General features: G+C 37.1%; 1 protein-coding gene across 1 annotated transcript in view; it reads right to left on the bottom strand.

Moving 5' to 3' along the window:
- The window catches only part of ACER3 (alkaline ceramidase 3), a 56271-nt gene that overhangs the window by 6422 nt on the left and 32433 nt on the right, over positions 1-17416 (bottom strand). The window contains exons 5-10 of the mRNA XM_066572291.1: positions 16907-16988; positions 15743-15778; positions 7747-7805; positions 4297-4398; positions 1797-1901; positions 255-300 (exon numbers count right to left, since the gene is read on the bottom strand). Coding sequence (XP_066428388.1) covers positions 255-300; positions 1797-1901; positions 4297-4398; positions 7747-7805; positions 15743-15778; positions 16907-16988 — 430 coding nt within the window. The remainder of the gene's footprint in view (positions 1-254; positions 301-1796; positions 1902-4296; positions 4399-7746; positions 7806-15742; positions 15779-16906; positions 16989-17416) is intronic.

Here is a 17416-nt window from a genome sequence, read left to right as displayed (position 1 = left end):
CTAAGGGCTCTGAGTAACCTGGTCTAGTGGAAAGGGTCCCTTCCCATGGCAGGGGGCTGAATCTAGATAATCATTGAGGTCCCTTCCACTCCAAACCATTCTGTGATTCTAGGAAAATTTCAACTCCATTTCTTGGGATGTAAGCAGAAGTCAAAGACAGTACCCTAACAGGCATAATTATTGAGCCCCACCAACAGTTCAAAGCACAAGATATCCAAATGTACATTAAAAAATACAAAATACAGCTTGCTTACCTTCACCTTTGGCCTGTGTTTCAGGAAAAGTGTCCTTGTATATAAACTGAGGAGAAGGAAAAAAGCATGCTTAAAATTTCAAGTATAAGACAGCATATAAAATAAGGATGTCCTGATCCCAGTTTTATTTTCCAACTATAAAAGAATTGTTTCTATGATTGCAGAGCTACCCATTCTGCCTAGATTTAGTCAATACAGGAGATGTTAACTCCCAGTAAATCCCCCTGTAGCAGACTAATCAGCAAAATAATTTACCTTATCACCTATGTGGGGAGAAAGAAAGAAACCCTGAGAGGTAAAAAAAAAAAACCAACCAAAAAACCCCCAGGGACTGGGATCTGTAATTTTAGAAGGATGAAATTAAATCAGTGTACCACAAAATACAGCAGATGTTAAAGGAGGGAAAAAGCAGCATAGCTTGATTCTATATCTTATTTTTGTTCTTAGATGCTTTCTCCTCTCAGTCAATCTTTTCCTGTGAATGACCTCACATTTTTTTAAAAGACAATGCCACTTTGTGGCATGTTGGAAAAACCTTGCCTATGCTTGATTCCTGCAAGGAATTTTCTTTAAAATATTACCTCAAGCTCTTTAGAGTAGCAGACAACCTGTAAACTAAAATGGAGCAACTGTTTTCCATATACCTTGACATATTTCTGTGTATATATACATTTACATATATGTAGGCAAATATGTTTGCATATATATACTCAAAATGTAACAATGAGCTATCAGGTCATCTAATGGAAATGTACTTATCCTTGCATTTTCCTTTTATTAGGTATTTTAACATCTGACAAAAAAGGTGAATACCATGTTAGATGTAGAAAAATTGATATATAATCAAGTTCTCAACTAAATAGGATGTAAACATAAAACAGACATTCTCTTTGTTATTGTTAAGTGGTAAAATTTTATTTAATTAGCTGATGAACAAACTGCAGAAATTCTTCAGATTTCAGTTTACATTCTATTCTTGCCCCTGATTCCACTAGATGGTGGTATAGAGCAAAAATGTGAAAAATCTGCTGGCTCCAGACTTGCTAACTTACATTCTTGTTTAAGCCCTTTAGAGAACAGCTCCTCTAAAACTACTTCAGCCATCACCTTGTGCACTACAGCAGTATCCCTGCTGGTTTTCAGGAGTGATGGTGCCTATCAAAAGGTTTGTTAAGCTCCTAAATTTAAACATGTTTAAGTACTTCAGGATTGCTGCTCAAGAACAGACAAGTATTAATGGCTTACATTCTGAAATTAATATACTGTCAAATAGTTTTGGTTTAACAGCCACAGGCTTCCCATTTCTGAATTAAATTTTCTTGAAGAATCATGACTATTTAAAGACTAGTGATTACATTTTGAAAAATATAGATTAGTTTTAAGAGAGTTTTTAGATCAGTTACAAAGAGGAAAGAAAACAGTACACCAGTTTAATAAGTCATTTTCCTGCTCTTCTGGATGGTACAACATTCTGAAGTACATCTGAACCTGAGCAAACTTGTAAGATCTCTGTGAACTTCCAGTTTAGAAAACATTTCTTACCTTAGAAGGATATGAAGGTAAGAACCCAGGCCTGTGAGAATATGCCACCATGCATGAAATTGTGTCACAGCTCCCACCACAGGAGGCATCTTCTCTCGTAATGCTCTGAAAGAAAGGAATACCATGCAATGGAATAGTTTTTCCCAGCTAAGCAATCTCAAATCACAATGTTGTATTATCAGATCACACATTATTGTTTCCATATCTCAGGCATGTGCTGGATAGGTGAGGCTTTATGGAGTCAGGCTTTCAGCAGGTGAGGAGCAGCAGTTATAGTTTACACTGCCAGTACACAGAAATATCAGCAAACCGACTTTCTTATACATTTAAAGAAAACAGACATTTCCTCATATGATGAGTGACCAATTGCTTCTGGACTCAAATTTCAGGGAATGTATTTGTGGCATCCCACAGTCCCAAATGAATCCTACCATTCTCCTCCACAAAACCCAATAGGATGAAATGTTGAGTTTAAGGTCCAAGAGAGGAAATGAGATGTATCAGACATCATCACTTTAAATCTGGCAATCACACCACCTATTCTGCAGGTACATGGAAGCTCAACTTGCCTTTATCTGTTGGACTCTTAAAACAGGGACAAAAGGGGTGTTTAGTGAGGAAGCAATTAAAGGAGAGGGTCTGAAATATTCCACCAACATGCTTTGTATTTTGTAGTTATGGGATGCGAGCAACTTGGGAAGGGGCTAAGGGATGGAGATAAAGAAATAAAGAGAAGGAACTACATTGCTCTTATTTCTCCTGCTCATTAGGCTTCTGCAAATAATGCCTATTTTGGTTGATGATGGAGGAACTGTTTGCATCTGCTGGTCTTTTTTTCCACTTTAATTTCACTTGTCAAAGTAAAAAGTGGAAAACAACGATTGCAAGTGTTAGGCAAGAAAAATCTGCAGCTCCTGGAATACATCCTTACTGCTTGATATTACAGTGCTTGGTCCAAAGCTGCTCAGTCACAAATATTAGCACAAAGCTCCAATTGAGTCAGCCCAGCAATGACACAGTGGAACATGCAGCCTGGCACAACCTTTGAGCCTTTGGATGGCAGGAAATTTCAAAGCCAAAATTCAAAAATGTGTGGTTCCAACCAGAGAAACTGAGTGCTACAGATTTTTTGCTATTTTGATTTTTTTTTAAATAAGCCGCAGATTTACTGAAATATGGAACAAAAAACCCTGAATCAAAACCCAGTTTTGAACTTTAAAACCAAACAGAGCAGGTAGGTGGATGATTCACAAGCTAGACATTCAGAGAATAAAGAATTTCAAGGGATTCAAATGTATTTTCTCCAAAGGTTCAAATTATAATACCTCCTGGAGAAATCCAAGGCTCTGCAGATGTCTGACTAAAGCTAGTAAACAAGCATTTTTTTTTTTCTAGCACCATAACCACACAAGTATTACAAGAAAGATGCTAACACTTTTTCCCCTTATGAAATGAGGATGAAGAAAGTGCCTCAGCAGCTGGTGTCATTTTTGGGCCTAGGAACCAGTTCAAAATCTCCATGGACCCACAACAGCTCAGCAGGTTTGGTGAATTGGAGGTTGTGATCTCACCAGTGACGTGAGGCAGCTGCAAAAATCAACCCTGATGCCAATATTTGCAAAGTAACTGTAAACCCAGGCCAAATTATTGGGCCAAACCCAGCACAGTTACTTGTGCTGCCAAATAACTACTCTATCCCATCTGTATCAAGTGCTCCTAGGGATGAGGATCATGTATTATATTAATTTTTAAGAAATTTAAAGAATATTCTGTTGGAATTAACTTTCAGTTGGCTTAACCTAGCACAGGTATTGAAAAGCCAGAAGGGATGGAAAACTTAGACTTCTTTACAGCACACTGTTATTTGGCTCTGACAAACCAGCCTACTAGGACAATTCTGTACAACACAGATTCCGTGGCATAACAGTGTTTCAAACTGTCAAAAATGTATTTTTCTGAATGCTAGGATTAACCTTTCCATCTCCTTCAGCTTGCTGAACAACACATGAATTGCAACTAAGTGCTGTTCATTGGTAACATGGATATTGAAATAGGTATTTCTTGAACAGTTGTAGTAGAAGTAGTTCTGCATATCTTCTTTAAAATGCAGAACTACTGGTTTTGATATTTTTGTAGGAAATGGAAGAGCAGAAAAAACCCCAAATGAGCAGGCTAAAACCACGTTCAGATGAAATCAAGTCTGAATGGCAGGCTTTAGTCATCCACATATCCTCAAAATTACTTGTGACATTATTTATCTCAGTTTAATTTGAAGTTAAAGAGAAATTAAAAAAAAACTATAAATGGTTAAAAAAATCTAAAAACTCCTTGAGTTGAGTGCTGACTCTAGTCATGAGCAATCTGCATAAAACCTCATGGATGTTTTGTAGGCAGTATACCATACATACAATGAGATGGACTTGCATATGCACCTCAGAAATAATCCAATCTTTATACTTAAATGCTATTAGGAGCTATCCAGACAAGTGAAAAGACTCACCTCAATTTATCACAGAAAATGTTGTCCACATTCCAGAGAAAAAATCCCATTAAAAATACAGTCAAAGATGTATATCCTAAACCTCTAAGCCATGGGTATACCCTAGGGAGAGAAATAATGCAAAGTTTAGTTCAGAATGGTTAAAGATACAGAAATATACTAATATATACTACACTAAATATGTGTAAATACAGAAATGCTGTTATATGTAAATAAAATTCTTTATCAATTTGGTTTTTCCCTCAAAAGAAAAAAATATCAACTTCAAATTTCATCTGTTTAAATATTGTATTTTACTTCTCTCTCCTGATCTCATATTCTCTGACACTGTTCTTTTACTTTTACTTCTATAATTATACATGTTTTCCTAAATAATGCACTCTCTGAGTGAAGCCAAAAAGTGGGAAAACTAAAGTTGGCTAAAATGTACTCATTCTTCAGTCCTGTGTATATTCTTTCATTAAATAAAAAAAAAGAAAAAAAATATCTGTTACCAAATAGGACTCTCCTTCCCAAAAGAAGAGGGTGTCTGCCAAGAGATGATATCTCTATACTAGGGAATTTGTATATATATGGTCTTTCAAAATTACTCTTTTGTCAGTGTAGACCACCATGACCAACAACTAACCAAATGAATGGTATTAAACCCCAGTACTTTTATGTTCATCTTTTAGTTGGATGCTACTGGGAATAGAAAAATGTCAATTTAATTTTAGCAGAAAAAAAATTTTCTTCATGATATGTAAAACACACTGAAGAATCAGATGCAAGAAAGTGCATCATTAATAAATTTACTTTTCCAATCTACATTCGGGTTGAACCATGAAATTCTAAACTTCCTACATGGAAGGCTTCTTTCCCACTAATAAGACAAGTCCAAAAGCAAAACCAAATCCAACCCTGAAAGGCTGCCATGAAACACTGTTCAAGTTATTTTTAAGCATTATGAATGCACAGTTGACATTCTGGGTTAAAACACATTCTTGAGCTGCCTTTTCCTCCACTGTGTGTGTTACAGCACATTTCAGAGCTGTGAGCACTGGGAACCAAAATGCGCAAAACACAACAGGTAGCTTGCCCTGTGGAGGAGGCTCTAATCAGATACAAGCTGTACATATTTACAAATTGATTGCCAATATAAACTAGCAAAATTATTATTGGTTTAGTCTAATAAATGTGTGGAGCACCATGCAGTACATGGCCAAGACTACACTGTAATATTACCCCCTCAGTGCTCCAGAGGCATAAGCAAGACCATATTATATATGGTCTGACACAACAGAGCACTAAATAGTATATTGGACATGCTGGTAATTAGGTAATTATAGCTGGAATTATTGAGGAATAAACAGTGGTGTTTTGTGAAGGAATCAACTGGCACCACTTATTAACAGGGAACATGCTTTGTGAACAGAGAACAACATTTGCCCAATTGCAATCTTGGGAGGAAACAGACCTAAGAAAGGGATGAAAAGTGTGGGGGGAAGAGGCAGGAAGAGGAACAATTGGTGAGGATAGGATGAGGTAGTAGCCTGGAAGGAATAACGTGCTGTTCTTTGGAATTTTTACTGTAATCTCAGAGTGACTTCAAAGCCCACACTAAGAAATGTGAGTGATAGGAAGTGAAGATACAAAAAACAAGCAGAAATCAGGATCAGTATGTAAGCTGGAAAAGGCTTGGACAAGTGCTAGCACTACTGATGGAAATATAGGAATATGTTCTAGCCGTGCAGAGAAAGTAAACCCAAAAGTGTGCTTGGGGATGAATTTTAGAGAAAATAAAGGGTACCTTCAGGTTGGCAGAGCTTCTCTAGCAGAACTAATTTAAAATTAGTAGTAGTTTAGTTAAAATTTAGAAGTAGTTTAAACCTACTTCTCTTCCCATCCCAACTTTCTACCCAGTTTGCATAGTAACACCAACAAGGGAAGTTAGTCTCTGTAGGGTGCTGATTCAATGAAGTGATCAAGCTAATTAAGAATATACACTCCAAGCCCCTAGAACTGAAGTGAAAAGTCGGTAGGACTTCAGACACAGACTTGGCTGGAGCAAAACAATCAGTGATACTTTGAGAGGGAAGGTGGTGATGTTATTGATAAAGACAGAAGACTATGAAATGTTTCAGAAATAATGAGAAAGCATAACTGTGGAATTTGCAGATGTAGAAAAATAGAAGGCCCGAGAGTTTGTCTACACAGACAGAAAGAAATTTAATCTAAAAGACTAGAACTGTGTTAAATCCTTGAATAAGGACAAAATTAAAATGACTTCAATTTGATTCAATTTAGTTCCCCTTGGAGGTGAATTAACATAGTATCACTTAAGATCTCTAGGCAAGGATTAAAATTTCCAGTCCATAGGTTTAAAAAGTGCCTTTAAATTGATGATTGCTTCTGAAGCTGCAACACACTATCAGTTTTAAGTTCTTGCTTAATAAAAATGGCTGTGAACATTTGCACTTGGTCTGTGGGAATTTCTTGGGGAAAGCCAAACCACATGAACTGAAACGGCAATTGGAAGGTGATTCAATGAATGTACTTGATCCTTGTGAGTCTCTTCCAACTCAGAATATTTGAGGATTCTATAATACTTCAAATTCACATTTTGTTAAATTCTTCCTTGTGTTCCTGAACAGACACATGTGGAATTTGAAACAAAGTTTAACAAAAAGCACATTTAAAATGACGACAGAAATAAGTAATTTTCAGAAGCAATCCCCAAATGCATGAGAACACCAAATATTCACAGGAGATAGACAGAAATGGGCAACCAACTGAGCCCCTGAGAGCTAAAGGTATGTGTTTACTTCAATATGATTAAATTCCATTTTCCTTCCATTTACCTCCCTTTTACAGACCATTTTTAGAGTCTGTGCTCTAATGATTCTAATGCTTCTCAGTGTCTCCTAGCACTTTTAATACCTTTTGTTTGTTACAGTTTTAATTTCAAATTTATAGCATTATGCCTGACTTTATCCAATCAAAACTCTAAGAAAAACTATCATGTGTCATTATTTTTTAAATACTTGAGCAGGGAAGAGGAAAGGAAATTACTAAGTGATGTTTCCACTCTCAAGTCTTAGTCTTAGCACTCTCCCAGTATTATTGTTAGAGTTTGGACACTAGCAACAGATTTCACACTACCCAGCAATAAGAAGACCAGCTCCATTTCTGTTTACATCCCAGTCTAACAGTTGAAGCCACCAGCAGAACACCTGACAGTAAACACTGATCATAAGTGTAGAAATCTCAGTTTAGTTTAATGTTATCACAGTGGCTTCAAAAAAGTGCAAGGTGATGAGCCAAACCCTTTTAACCCAGGGGAGCCCAGGAGCTAACATTATGTACGTAGTTAAAGAAATTCTCCCATTGCCAATTTCTCATGTTAAGCTGACAAAAAAAGCTGCAAATACTATGTTGTAACTTACAATGCTGAATTAAATGGTTACTTACCATAACACTATATAAACAGATCTTAGAACTATGATGGAAACTAGTGTTCCATACATGATCTGAAAATAAAAAAAAGAGATAAAATTCAGCAGTTGGGTTCAAGAGACCTTATAAAATACTCCAGGAGTAAAAACTTTTGAAGCCTCTGTTTGTTTGTTTATTTTTACATGTCAGTAAAATAGCATTCCTTCTAACTTCATCTCCAGAAAGCCTTCTGTTAAAGTTTCAAATAAAAGTGTGATTACAAAGCATGTCCTTTATACAATTACAGGCAAAGTCAGTTCCACTGTTCTGAATTAGAAAGCAAACACTAGATGGCACTCAGAAAGCATCCTGAAATCAAAAATGGTAACCAACCCCTATTATCTCTTCTCTCTCTGTGCATTTTAGCCCAGGATTGTGCAAGCATCAGCTAAAGCTGTTTTTGAAAGCTATACTTCTTTCATTGATACTTGATTAATACGTTTTCCTGAAAGTAAACACCTGAATAGACTATGTGCTATTCCCACACTGAGCATCACTATGGGGCAAAACTTTCCAGGAAGCATTTCAAGCAACTCTTGCAGATTGTTTGGATTCAATCTAATTATACAGTGGGAAGGCTGCACAGTCTGAAAAGATCCATGAGAAAAATCTGACTCACTGTAGGCTTGATGAATTTGAATGCAATCACCTGACTTATAAAAAGTCAAAGTAATAATTTTTTTTTGCCTTGTGATCTTTAAATCACTCTCTTTTATGCACAAACTTAAAATCCATGTAACAGCACCTCCAAGACATAAAGATTAAAGAAGAGAAAAAAATGTAGCCAGTCATGCCTGCGAGTGATGCAGAAGTCACTGCAGCAGAGAGGATTTTTAGACACTGGTGACATTCAATTACTTTCTTTATCTTTTATTCTGAACACTGGTTTCCTTCAGCCAAAAGCCAATTTGTTCCAAGCAGCTGTGCTTTGCTCTTTTTGCCTCTCTCCAGTGGCCCACAGGCCTCCCAGTATTTTTTTGTTCCGTGTTCACTGACTTAACTTTCTCATCTTGCTTCTAGTTAGCTACCATCTAATTCTGCCTTTGTTTAAGATGAAATGGAAAAGTTATAAACCTTTGCTGTCTTTTTTTGAAAGCCACTAAACCTCACAGAAAAAGTGTGCATACAAACCAGTGTCCTTACCGTGTTCTAGTGACCTCCTCATATCCCTCCTTCTTTTCCACTGTCTTTGAGACAGGGACTGCCTCTCAATCTGCTCTAACTGGGGCATTCAGATCCTACTATCCTACAAGCATGTCTAGTCATCTCACATAAAACAGGTTACTGTAATAATGCAAAGTGAAACCTTCCTTCCATAAGTCCATAAAGGCAAATCTGCAAACTCCTTGTAGATTTAAGGATAAGGTTAGTAGTGCACTATATTATCAGTGCACGTATACAGAGCAAGACAGACAACAGAGCCCTTATGTTTGACAACAGGTAAAATAAGCCTAATACTGACTATTCAAAGTCAGTCAGCACAGCAGCTCTTCATTTGCATTCAGAACAAGATTAAAGAACTTCAGTAAATAAACTACTACTACTGTGTGTTCTGCTCTGTAGATCTAAACAAAGCAAAACTATTTGAAAGGCTAATTGGTTCTGGCTTGTAATTTATACAAAGCTGTTAGTTATATTCCAGTCCCCTTGTTGGGGTACAGCACATAAACCAGGAAAAAAAGAAAACCAACACAACCTGCTAGACACAGCCTGAGTATCAAGTGCTTATCAGTCCCAAGCTAAGGGTAGGAAAGGTAGTGCTCAGGTGTGCTAGGTGCTGCCTCCTGGTACAATTCTTCATTACTGACATTTTACCTAAAAAGATCCCACCAATAATATAATAAATATATTATCAGCCTCATTTAAAACAGCCCTTTTCATTTTTTCTAATCAAATCCAGCAATTTATTCTAAGAGAGGGATGGTACAGAGGAAGATACTCATAGGAAGGCTCCTCCAGGATCCAAATTACAGTTTGATTTGCTGATTTTCTCCCTCTTAAAATTTCCATCACTAAAGCACTCCTTTGCAGTACAGATATGGGAAAAACCTATCCATTAAGAGGAATTTCTCTCATACACATTAAGGGTTGTGACCACCATTATGCTTGTACCCAAATTGCTTTTGAATTCTTTGTACAGGGAGTTCAGTAGTGTCAGACTCTGCCTAGAGAAACAGATCTTACAGGCAGCCCAAAGCCCAGGTAAAATGTTACCTTTTTCAGCAGTTGCTAAAAGCAGGAAAGAGCAAAAGCTAAGGAAAGCTTCCTTTGCAGAGTTTCTGGCTTGATATTTCCTATTGAGTTAATGGCTTGCAGAAGAGGACAGTATTAATGGAGGAAGGAAGGGGGGAAAAAAAGGAAAGAGAACCTTGCAGTGACTGAAGAAAAATATGCCCATCGTTGACACTTCAATTTCTTGCCTTTTCTGCTTCCCCACCCAAACAGGTTGTTAGCAGTAAAACACATTTGTGTTTAAAAGCCTGTGAAAGACTGGAACAACAAACTGTTCTGCTCTGCATGCTCCAATCCTCCTCGCTGAAGGTGAGCACTCAGGAGGTGCTGCTGTGATATACAGAGACTGTAGCTGCTCACCTCCCCCAGCTGCTTCTTTAGAGGGCTACACACCAAACTGCACAACTTAGTTCAGATGTCAGGCAGCAGTGCTTACTTTATCTCTTTTACCATCCATGGCTTTACTGATTTTATCATGGTAAAGCTTTGTTGGGTATTACCCATCCATCCAGAGAAGGACAAAGTACAATATTATATAAAAAAAGAAAAATCTGCCTTATTCAAGTTAGATAAAATTTTTCCATTCCTTTAACTTCTTTTGTCTTTCTTGTCTTTAACTAAGACATCATTTAAATGACAAATGACAACCCAAGCAAGTTTTCTGCTATTTTGTCTCACACTGCCATTAAACTGTAGGCCAAAGAACATAATTTTACTGCAATTGAAACAAAAGGAAAGATCAGAATCTCAATCTTCTGTTACCACTAGACAGTTCCCTCTTTGCTGTTTCGGTGAATAAAGCTCTGCATATTTCAGCTTTGAAGGTATCTTTACAATTGAGGGAAAAACCCAAAATCTGATGAAGACACAGTGGATAACCTCATAAGAAGGTGAAATATGAATAACTTCCTAATTCACAAATGGGAAGTAAGCACTTCAGGGCTCAATGTCTGGCAGCATTTTTAATGTGAAGGCAATTAAGCAAATCATACATAAATTCACTTATGTAAGTCAGAAGCAAGGTTGAGAGGGTGAGCATACAAAACTGGTTCTTCATCTACCCTTCTAGTACAGAAAGCAGCAATAGCCTGCTATTTCCACTTCTCTGTTTCCTCTGCTCCTGGCTTTCTACCTATCTTTGGTTAATGAAGTCAATTTATCAGCCTCAAATATTAGTATTCACATTGGGCACTGTACTGAGAGATTTTGAGTTCTTGGCAACTAGGTTATCTAATACTCCAACCAGCTATCAAAAGACAGTTAAATACTTGAATGTGGAAGCTGTATTTGCAATTTGCAACAAAGAAAACTGAGCTCTGCATGGGTTTGGATTTCTGGAGAAGAAATCTGAGCTGAGAGAAAAAGGAAGGACAACCCCAAGACGACTCTGAAACACCAAGTAACTCGGCACAGTTACAGCTGTGTAGTACCACAGGCTGCCTTGACAGCTCCCGAAGGAACTAACTCAGATTCACTGGGGTTGGTCCTGTTTAGATGCACGCATGTGATAGCAAAATGACACACAAGTCACTGCTGCTGTAGAGCTTCTGGGACACTGTCTGCACAGAAAGTCAAGCTTCCCCTCCAATCACTTGTAGAGCTGAACCTTTGGAGAGTCAGAATATCCTTCCTCATTCCCTAAGCTACTGTAGGTAGAAGCACCAGCCAGAATGAAAGCTGTACTCGCTTGGGAAGACATCCCCAAATGAACTGTGTAAGAGTGAAATGTCACTCAAGTTAGTTTTATACCTGCTCATCAGCAGGACAACGATAGAACAGAAAAAGCTCTGTGGTGAAGACACGCCTGAAAAGGTCATTTTGAACAGAATACTGGGGAACCTGAATGTACAGAAAGTAAGAACACATTCCACCAAAAGGCACAATATATTAGCCACAAGCCTACAATTAACTATTGCCTTAGCAGCAGGAGGGACTCTGGAGAGCTATAAGATATCCAGTGGGTCCACATAGATTCCCCAGAATGGTGAATCCTGCAAGTCTGAACAGGTTGTGCCTGGACATAATATATTCTTCATGCAGTTTCAGGCTCCCTTACATACTTCCATACTTCTACATGTTTCATCTTGATTTCACTTTCTTCTTTGCACTTGTATATTTAAAATACCCCTAGAGAAAAAAAATCTAATAATTTTTTTTATTAAGGCAAATGAAATGCCTTTTCCCACCATGCTTACTTTCTTCCTCTTACTCAAAGTCACCTGAAGAAGTAAATCCAATACTTGTATTTTACGTCTATCAAAAGTAAAAAAAAAAAAATCCCTGGTCATGCTGTTATGCTGTAAAGAGTGAACACATCCAGGCACTCCCTCCCCTCCTTTTGTCATCTGTGAACAGTTTAGAACAAGAACAGTTTGTATTTGTCCATCAGTGCATCACTTCCATTTTGAATCAGTCCTCATCCTCATCTTCCAGGTATCCCAGTTATCTCTTCATTTCCCCCCAGTACTCAGTGATAACTCTGAACTTTGTATCATCACAAATACCAGCAGTACACTCTTCTTTTTCCTGCTACAGGTTGTTAAAAAAGAAACCAACCAAACAAGTCAGTCCACTACTGATTCCAAGAAAATTCAGGCTTTCTCATAATCTCCTTTAGTAATTTTTCACTAGTCACTACCTTACCCTATTTGCAACTCTCCTACTGATCTGTTCCTCCAGCTGACTTGTTTTCTCATGGGACACCACAAGAACATTCTAGAATGCCTATTTTTATTATATCACATTTCCTAACGTAGAAGAAACAGCTATTTAATCTAATTTTCCATTAACCTTTTAATTACTTGTTTGCTAAAATTTGCCTCAAACTGTCACAGCAGATGACTACACAAATAAAACAGGTTTTTAGAACTATCTCCCTATTCACATAACTTGTCCCACTAACTGAACAAGGTTTTTGATCACTCCAAGTGATCAGATATGGCATGCAGCAAGCAGAAAAATCAGGATGGAACATGTTGCTTTGTTTGTGACAGCTTCCTAGGCCTCATCATATTAGGAGGAGGCTACTTGTAAACTTGAGTTGAAAGTTTAACTTCCAGAGTAGCTACTACTTCCAGGGTAGTCTCTATGGATTACTTTATGGATTACTTTACAGCAGCAGCCATTCTTCCCCTGCCCCTTTCCTTGTATATATGTGGTAAACGGGGACGAAGAACTAATCTGATTTAAAATTAATTCCAAGGAGAGTTTCAACCTGTTGAGTTCCCCAATCAAATTCAGATCAGAAAATAAATTTGTGTGCCAGATGGAAAAGAGGGGAGAGGCACAGATGTTTTCTGTGACAATGATACTGGCTTAAAAACAACAGGCAGCTGGGACGTAGGGTTGTTTAGCACCTTGAAAATTAGGACTAACAGTGCTCTAGCCTGAGAGATTTGAACATAAGCAAGACTATGTATGCCTGTAAAGGCCATTAATATATTTCATTTAATTGATGAGGTGGCAAAAAATACTAGATCAGTTGTCAAACAGGAACTGGTTTTTTCCTTCTAATGATGTGCTGCCTCCACTTGCCCAAAGCATGCATCTCATTCCTCCTACAGTTGAAGCACTAAAACCCTTAAAGATCTCCCTTAATACGTGGATGCAGAAAAAGAAGTTGGTCTCTATTGCTACTGTGCCATGGATAACAAACTGAAATCACCTTTGTGCCCTGCTGGCAGCTGGCAATTTATGAGCCTAAATTGGAAACACAAGTAGAAAGTAATTTGGGGAAAAATAAGGCTCAGATCCTGGTTGCTAAATATAATAGGATCCTTTTTTCCATTCTTACTGGCCTCCTTCCAGAGGGAAAAAAAAAACCAAACCAAAACCACAATTCATACTGAAACAATGAACAATAAAAAGTTATCCTTGTAGTTCTTCCTCTTTTTGCAAGGCTGACAAGTCAAAATGATCACAGACAAACACCTAGAGGAGCCAAATGCTGCTTTATCTCCTGATGCTACTTTCTAACCCAGTTAGAAAGATTGTGATTTAAACTATGATTGCATGAGCATGTTTAATTTTGCTTCAAGTCTAGGTGACTTGAAAAGCAGTTTGAAAATGCTTACGGAAATTATTTAACTTTTTTCTTTTTAATGCACTCTAAAATAATGGACAAGTATTAAGAACATAACCCTGTTTAGCTGTGTAGTCAGGGAAATATTTCCTCAGGATGTACTACATATTTGGCAAAGACTGTGAAAAAATAGGTACAGTACTTGAACATTTGGAATTTGGCCAAATTATGGAGAACTGTATGTTCTCCATAAAAATCAATTTGCAAAGAATTGTTGTAAAAAGTCAAAGAATTTTATGGGATCTAAATATTTTCTACACCGATTCCTCATGTATAAATTATAAAAGGGAATTCATATTCTGAACCTAAGAGAAACCAGATGCAGAAAATTAAAGGTCTGGGACAACAGTTTAAACTTTCTCTATTTCCCCCTTTCCCAAAAAGTTGGAATATCTGTTGTTTTAGTTTTTGTGACATGGGGCAACCCCTGTCAATGCATCAAACTGGAATATAGTAAAGCTGTGATGTATTTATTCCAATAAATGCAGCTTGGGCAAATAACTGATTAAAGAGATAAAAGTTCATTATAAATAGCAAATTTTGCCACTATTGTTAACAAAACTACTCTAAGTCACTTCATTCAAAACTGGTTATGACCAGCTCAGTAAAAGCACGAGTAATTGTCACTTTTATCCCAGCCAGTATCTTTCTGCTGGAAATGTAAATAGGGGAAAAAAATAAAGGATTTAATTAATACCATCCAAAAAAACCCACACTGCAATTTTCTGTTTTATCTACAGGTAGGATAACAATTCATGTTTCCAGGGGAGATTATTTGGAGCAGCTGAAGATTGATTCTCTTGATCACCACTTCACTAATCCACCAACAGGAGCCAGTTATCATTTTTACAACTGCTGATGCGGCAGGCACATTTTGACAAGCAGTGGGACTACCAATTTCAAAAATTAAGGCTTTAAAGCTCTGTCCTGCAAAGAGCTCTGTGCTTTTTACTTGGCAATTTTTCCGCTGTTATCCCTAATCAAAAAAACATAAATGAGGGAAAACTACCCATGGCATACAGAAATGAGCATCATTTCTAACCTCCTGCAAAGAAGTAAGCGATGCAGGTCCTATCCCCACAGGCAGGGGATGCATATTAATACTCCTGGGCTGCCACAAAAGGAGCCTGTATCAAATGTTCCATTAAGGCTGTACAAAGCAGTCTGCTACATAACCCTAGAAGGCATTCTCTGCTTAAACTCACCTTGAATTTCCACAAAGTAAAACTGAGTAGTTAAAAAACCCAGTAAACTAATGTGTTAAAGCTGAGAGAACATGGTGCTAAGTCAATCAAGACATCTAATGATGTAAGGTCATAGTTTCAAAGCAGCTGCTAATGGAAAACAGCAGAAAGACTCGTTTAGATGTTCCTCTTTCTCACACCTTAGGGTCACCTCATTACACTTGCCACTGATGAAAACCATGGGAAATATTAGGTCACAAGCTAAAACACAACACACATTGAAGCATTCAAGATTTTCAGGTCATTAAGTAAGAGGATGGTGACATGACAGGCAGCAATACTGCTTAAAGAAAAAGCAAACAGCAAATTGCGCTTCCCTTCCATCTTTCTTTCAGCAGTAAAATACCGTAACATATTCCACTAAAATAGCATAGTTGAAAACCAAAATTAGCTCCTCCAACAGAACAAGATTTACCTGATGGAATACAGGCTCTTTCAAATCTAGGTAAACCTGGAAAGATTCAAAAAGAGAAATAATTTGCAACAGAACCATCATAATATTATTCACCTAAATATTGCCAAGGTGTCTTCTGTTAGAATCAAACCATGAGTGCCTGTCCGTGCACCATTAAAGTTGATCAAATATTTGAAGTTTCCTCTGGCAGAACCTGAGGTTTTAACTGTGGAATTATTTTAAACTAAGAAGCACAAATATCAATATTAACAACTAACATAAAGCTTCTAATTTAGTAGAGTTGACTACATACAAAACCAATTGAGATGCTGAAGTTACCAGATGTTCTTGATACGCACTGCAAGAAGAAATCATACTCAACTCTAATTTGCTTTTCTTGTTTTTGACAATAATTTAATGTTTCAATTAATTTTACAAAAAGCTTGTAGTTCTTCCTATTTGTAATACAGTTAATTTAATTTATGTTCTTGAAGAGGGAAGGGCACTAGACCTCAGGCATAATGTGCCACAAGTGTAAAAAATTTTAGGAGAAATTGAAGAGAAGAGGCAAGTATTTTGGCAGCTGGAGATGACTTATAATAATACTTTAATTTTAAAAGAAATGTTTATCAATAAAAATTACATAGGAAATTCCATCTGTGTGTGGTTGACAGTCAGCATGAAACTGAATTTATTCATACAGGAAGAACACTCCACTGACAAAGGGAGTCAAGTTAGCTGTGACACAAAAAAAAATTAGAAGCATTTTAACTAACAGTTAAGTTCTTCTCTTATCTGCCTATTTCAGAACACCAGTCTGCATCCTGGACTGGACATAAAAGTTCACTTTTTTGCAGGCAAACAGAATGATTCTTATTTCTACAGATGAATTAAAGTGAGAGAAGCAGGAACACAGCTTATCCAAGGTCTCATATCAAGTCACTGGCAACTGTTTTTCTCACATTCCTGTTCTAGCAACTGGATTATTGCTTTTCTTCCTTATTTATTCTATACAGTGGTTTAGATAGAAAGGTTTTAGGTTTCTCTGGCCAGCAACATAATTTTGTCAACAAAAGAATAATTTGTCTTTCTTGACTGGAAGTGACAGAGATTTAGTATTGCCTCTATAACATTTCTCCACTGCCAACCAAAGGGTGAAAATGCCATATTAGAAAAGTTACTTACTATGCTGACTACGACGCTGTATGTTATTAACAAGAAAAGCAGCGCATAATTGACTGTATTCTTGTACTTGAAACATTCATACCTGGAAGAGAGGATAAAGGAGAGACACAACATTCATCACTTACCATATAATGGATGCAATTTCCAAGGTATAATATTAGAATTTTTGTGAGAAAATTGATCCAAATTAGTCTTAGGTCCCTCAAGAAATTCTAAGTCCTTAAATAAAGACACATTATTGTAAGAAAAAAATTCATGCTCTTATCAGTAAATGTTTTTAAAAAATCTAAGGCAAAAAAACCCTAACACCAATAAGCTCAAGCATATGCCAAGAAGTAACCCACTCTAAGAAAAGAGTTTGTGAAGCAGAAGTGTTTTGAGAAGGTGCTTACAGGGTGATAATGGATGGCAAATTAGAAATTAGTTTAAAATGCAACACAACTGTCAAAAACATTACTGAGCAAGCAGCAGTGTAGGAAAAGGACTGCCTTACAAAACACTGAACTCAGA

The sequence above is a fragment of the Molothrus aeneus genome, chromosome 2, assembly GCF_037042795.1.
Source record: "Molothrus aeneus isolate 106 chromosome 2, BPBGC_Maene_1.0, whole genome shotgun sequence".
NCBI lineage: Eukaryota > Metazoa > Chordata > Aves > Passeriformes > Icteridae > Molothrus > Molothrus aeneus.
Note: the sequence above shows the minus strand (reverse complement) of the source record. Positions and strands in the feature narration are given on the sequence as shown.